General features: G+C 26.1%; 1 protein-coding gene across 1 annotated transcript; it reads right to left on the bottom strand.

Annotated features, from left to right (window-relative positions):
• Positions 1–2,589: 2,589 nt before the first annotated feature.
• LOC128961747 (phosphate carrier protein, mitochondrial-like) lies at positions 2,590–4,550 on the bottom strand. Its single transcript, XM_054308009.1, has 4 exons — positions 4,344–4,550; positions 3,471–4,202; positions 3,292–3,402; positions 2,590–2,880 (listed from the first exon to the last, which is right to left on the bottom strand). The coding sequence occupies exons 2-4, from the start codon at positions 4,144–4,146 to the stop codon at positions 2,717–2,719; spliced, it is 951 nt and encodes a 316-aa protein (XP_054163984.1). The 5' UTR covers positions 4,147–4,202; positions 4,344–4,550; the 3' UTR covers positions 2,590–2,716.
• Positions 4,551–4,710: the final 160 nt, after the last annotated feature.

The following is a 4,710-nucleotide window of genomic DNA, read 5'->3' as shown; positions in this document are numbered from 1 at the left end:
ATTACATATCATACCATATATCACTATATTCAACAATATTTATTAATTTTCATAAATATTATTATAAATAATATTATTATTATATATAAATACTTTAATTATATGTAATCGACATTAACTTATGGTCACTATTTATAGACCCGTATTATATTTAATAGATTTGAGTGCACTTTAATGTCAGGTCTTATGGAAAGCATTTATAGTGAGACAGTCAGACATGAGCTGTATTTAAGTGCATACCATAGCATACCATACCATAGAGTCTAGTATTGAATGCACTGATATTTTTAGGCAACATTTCAAGTCTTTTGTGTAAAAAATGAGTAATCCATACAATATTATCCTTACAACCAATTATACCAACAAAATAGTTATTTTTATTACACTCTCAACATTTTTTCGAGTATTTAATAAAATAATGTAAAATATTATACATATGTAGTGCCAGTACATGTGTTGTAGGCATACAGTTCATGGTATACCGTATTGTAGCACAAGTAGTAATATAATGATTATGTATTTTTAGTATATGACAGTTTGTTGTCAATTTATGCTAAATTATCACTAAAAAACTAAGCTTGCATAAATTTATGATATATATACTGTATATATATATAATAGTTATTATATATTATAGTTATATTATATATATATCATAAATTACACATATAAAATAAATTGATATTTATATGATATATATTTATATATATTTAAATAAAAATATATTGTGTATTGTGTGAAAATTGATCTGCAAATAGTATAATAATGTTTTTAGTTTAATATCAATTTAGACATGCAATGTATAAAAATCAAGTCAATATTTTTAGTGGCAATAATAAAGCTTAAAACACATTATATTTTACATTAAAATATTAAAAGTAATTAACATTACTTGGCATTACATTATGTGCATCTATTTATATGTTGCATATTATAAATTATATGAAAATGATCAAGGTGCAATTGGGTACAGGTGTGCTGACTGTGCTAAACTGTTTAATTTCATAATCAACTTTGCTGTACAAACAGTAGCACAAGTATAGACAACACAATACACATACATTTTATAAAGTGTCAAACAGTGATGTAAATTATAATTAATGTATTAATACTGTATAAATATAGTACAGTATATATTAATTTAAAAATATGGTCATAAATGTTGTGTTCACTGTAGTGATGTAAAGTATATACTGTGCACACAATCAGCAAAAACTAGAGATTACTTGATAGCTATTTATAGATGCATTTAATATAATAATATAATAATATAATAATATGATAATATGATAATATGATAGATCATATTTTTATATTACATTGTGTTCACTGTATTTACATAACTGTGCTTTGAGTCATTGAGCCAATGATTTTATAAGTGAGGAAGTGATGAGAAACACAATTCAAATTTAACCTTGTATAAATATATAATTAAAATAGATAATTATTTTAATAATTATAAAGAGTGTAATATAATTACAGAATCTTTGAATAATTATTTTAAAATTTATTTTTTTCATTTTATATAATAAAAAATAATTACATAATTATCAGTTAAGATAATCGCTATTAAATCAATAGCATTGACGTAAATATCAGTAAAAACAACTATAGAGTCTTGTTTTTACGCAAAATTAGCTAATTTTGATTGCAATTCGTGCTAATTAAATATTATTTCACTTTTTAGTTACTTTTGTAAAAAAAATTATATAATGGATATAAAATATTGAATGTTATTTAGATCTCTCTCTCTCTCTCTCTCTCTCTCTCTCTCTCTCTCTCTCTCTCTCTCTCTCTCTCTCTCTCTCTCTCTCTCTAACTAATGTCAATATTTTATAAAATTTATTATTAACCACTTTTATATTAATATTATATTAAAATAATTTTCATTTAGTTTTATGTTGTCAGTGTTATTATCATTTTTTATTGTGAACATATTGACAAAAATATATGCCACAAATTAAGTTATTCATTAAATTAAGTTTAAAATTTAAAATCATAAGTGCATAAAAAAGTTTCATTTAAAATATAATTGAATGTTATTTATTCCTAACAACTGGTATTCCTATAAATTTATAGTATATATAAATTTAAGTTTCATTAATAAATAAAAATATCTTTAACTTTTTATAAACATTTATCAGTGAACTACGAATAATTTATATTTTTATTACAAATTTTATAGTAATACTTATCAACTAATGCACTCCTGGCACTAAAATACAGTATATAGACTAATGGTAGTACTAATTAGTAGTAAATTATCTAAAAAGTTAAAAAATAAAGTTGTCATAAGTTAAAAATAATAAAATTAATAAATTTTATTAAACAAATAAAATTAATTATCTTTTTAACATTACATTTTTCCAATTATTCTAATAACTTTAAAACCTATTATTTATATGAGCTTTATTTCTATTACTGTATATATGCTATAAAAAATTATTTAAAATATCAGCAAAACGCACAAAATATAAAACTTAATACAGTATTATAAATTAAACAAAAGTCTAGTATTGTCTTAATTAAAATTATACAGGTACTTTTGTCTATTTAGTTAATAGTCTATTTCATAATTTTAAAACAAATTTATTATGGACTAAAAATTTAAATAAATTTTGCATTATTTTAGACTAATTAAAAAAATTCATTAATTTAGTTTCATTAGTCTTAAAATAACAATTATATTGAATCACTATAATTAAAATAGTTTCTATTATTGTTGCTTTTCGGCCAACTTTTTCTTAAGACTTTCGGGCATTTGTGGTGGCGGCGGACGCGGCAAACTAAGCCATACTTTAACAGCGTCGTAGATAAACCATTGAAGACCAGTTAGTGTACCAATCATTATAATTCTGGGAACTAATCCCTTCCATATACCTATTAATCAATTACAATAAAAAATTTGTAAATTCAAATAACAATACTAAATTGTAATCATAATTGTTGTATCTAAATAAGCAATGATAATGTAAAATATTTAATATTTACAATATCTCACCAATATTTAGCTGCAATTAATTTCACACGTAATGACTCATCTCAATTATATTAAGTAATTTTAATTTCAAATTACAACAAATTGAGACTTAATTGACGTGTATATCAATGTTATTAAATACCCGTTAATGTGACGGTATTTCAAAATAATGTATAAAATTAATTTAATACTTTGTATTATAGCCTAAGCGCAGGCTATGATAAATGGCATAAAATGTTGTATTCAATGTATTTAAATTATAATTATATTTAAAATAAAATTCATTTAATCAAATAATCAATAGGTCTTACCGCCAAATCCTAGTTTTTTAAGCACCTGACCAGCAGTGCTTCCTCTGTCTTGATTTAGTTTAGATACAACAGTGTCGGCGGGATGTGACACAATGGCACAGAAGACACCGGCTATATATCAAATCATTAAATATATAAATGTATTCAAATAATTCATAAATACATCTATTAAGACAAACCGATATATCCAGCGGTAAAAGTAACAGTCAATTGTTCCGCTTTATTGCATTCTTCACGTGGTTTGGGAACGACATGTTGGTAAAGCAACTCAACGGTGCGTTCAAAGCAAGCAAACTTCATCATAGTGTACGGAATCTGTCGCATCCAAAGAGGGGAAATACCCTTATAAAAGCCGGAGAAGCCCTCATTTCGCCAGATTTGTGGCGCAACAGTTCGCAAAAGTGGTGAACATCCCGGTTGGGTCTGTATCCGCACTTTGCACGCCTCCATTGGACACAAAGCTATGTCAGCAAAAAACTCTGCCGAAGCACTGGCCGCCAAATATAACGACGTTCGCCATAAATAAGACTTTTCTTCACCCAAAGCATCGGCGTAAACCTTCTTAAAGACTTCATATAAGCCAAACTTTCCTAAACCTTGAAGAGAATATCCTATAGCAGTGGGCGCCCACCCTCTGCCCAATCCTCTAACACCCTCTTCTTTTAAGGTAACATTGAATCCATTGAAGATTCCCTTATATTTTGCAGGATTTACTTGAATACGACATTTGACCAGATCTAGAGGTGTCAATGCTGTATGGGTTACACCACATGACAAGACACCACCGACACTACAGAGAGCAAAGTATTTGCCCGAACCGTAAGCACAGCTGTCTTGAGTCACTTGTTTAGCCATTGATTACAATTACTAAGTCTTTCAATCACGAGATCGACACGAGTTTCAAGTCTTATCTGAAAAGATTAAGCAATCAATCAATTGTTTTATAAAATGTAATACATTTGACATTTTAATTAACTAAATGGCTTTCTTTACATTTCAAACAAACTATAAATTTATAAATAATTATTTAAATTATTGTTTAAATTACTTACAAATTAATTGTGATTACAATCGGACGTCAAATAAGTCAACGAAAGTCTAGTTTTAGGACACGTTTTGAGTGAGAGTTAGAGTGAATGTCGGCTTTAATATCAATTGAATGCAAAGTCAATGGAAGTCAATGTCACACAAAATGTCAACCAATCACTGCATTACAATCCATACGACTGTTGCGACACTTATAGGCAATCGTTGCAAATGTTTATCAATTTAAGTGTTTTGTTATCAAATCATTACAATAGATGTCGTATTCATTGTATGTTTCAAACAATATATTAACTTAAAATTTAATACAATATTACACTATTAAACATTAATATTAAATATAAATTTATTTACATCTAGTTATACACATATACT

Source organism: Oppia nitens, unplaced genomic scaffold (assembly GCF_028296485.1).
Source record: "Oppia nitens isolate AA-2021 unplaced genomic scaffold, nextdenovo-longstitch-racon4-pilon3 scaffold5_pilon_pilon_pilon, whole genome shotgun sequence".
Taxonomy (NCBI): domain Eukaryota; kingdom Metazoa; phylum Arthropoda; class Arachnida; order Sarcoptiformes; family Oppiidae; genus Oppia; species Oppia nitens.
This window is presented reverse-complemented; position numbering and strand designations above follow the sequence as displayed.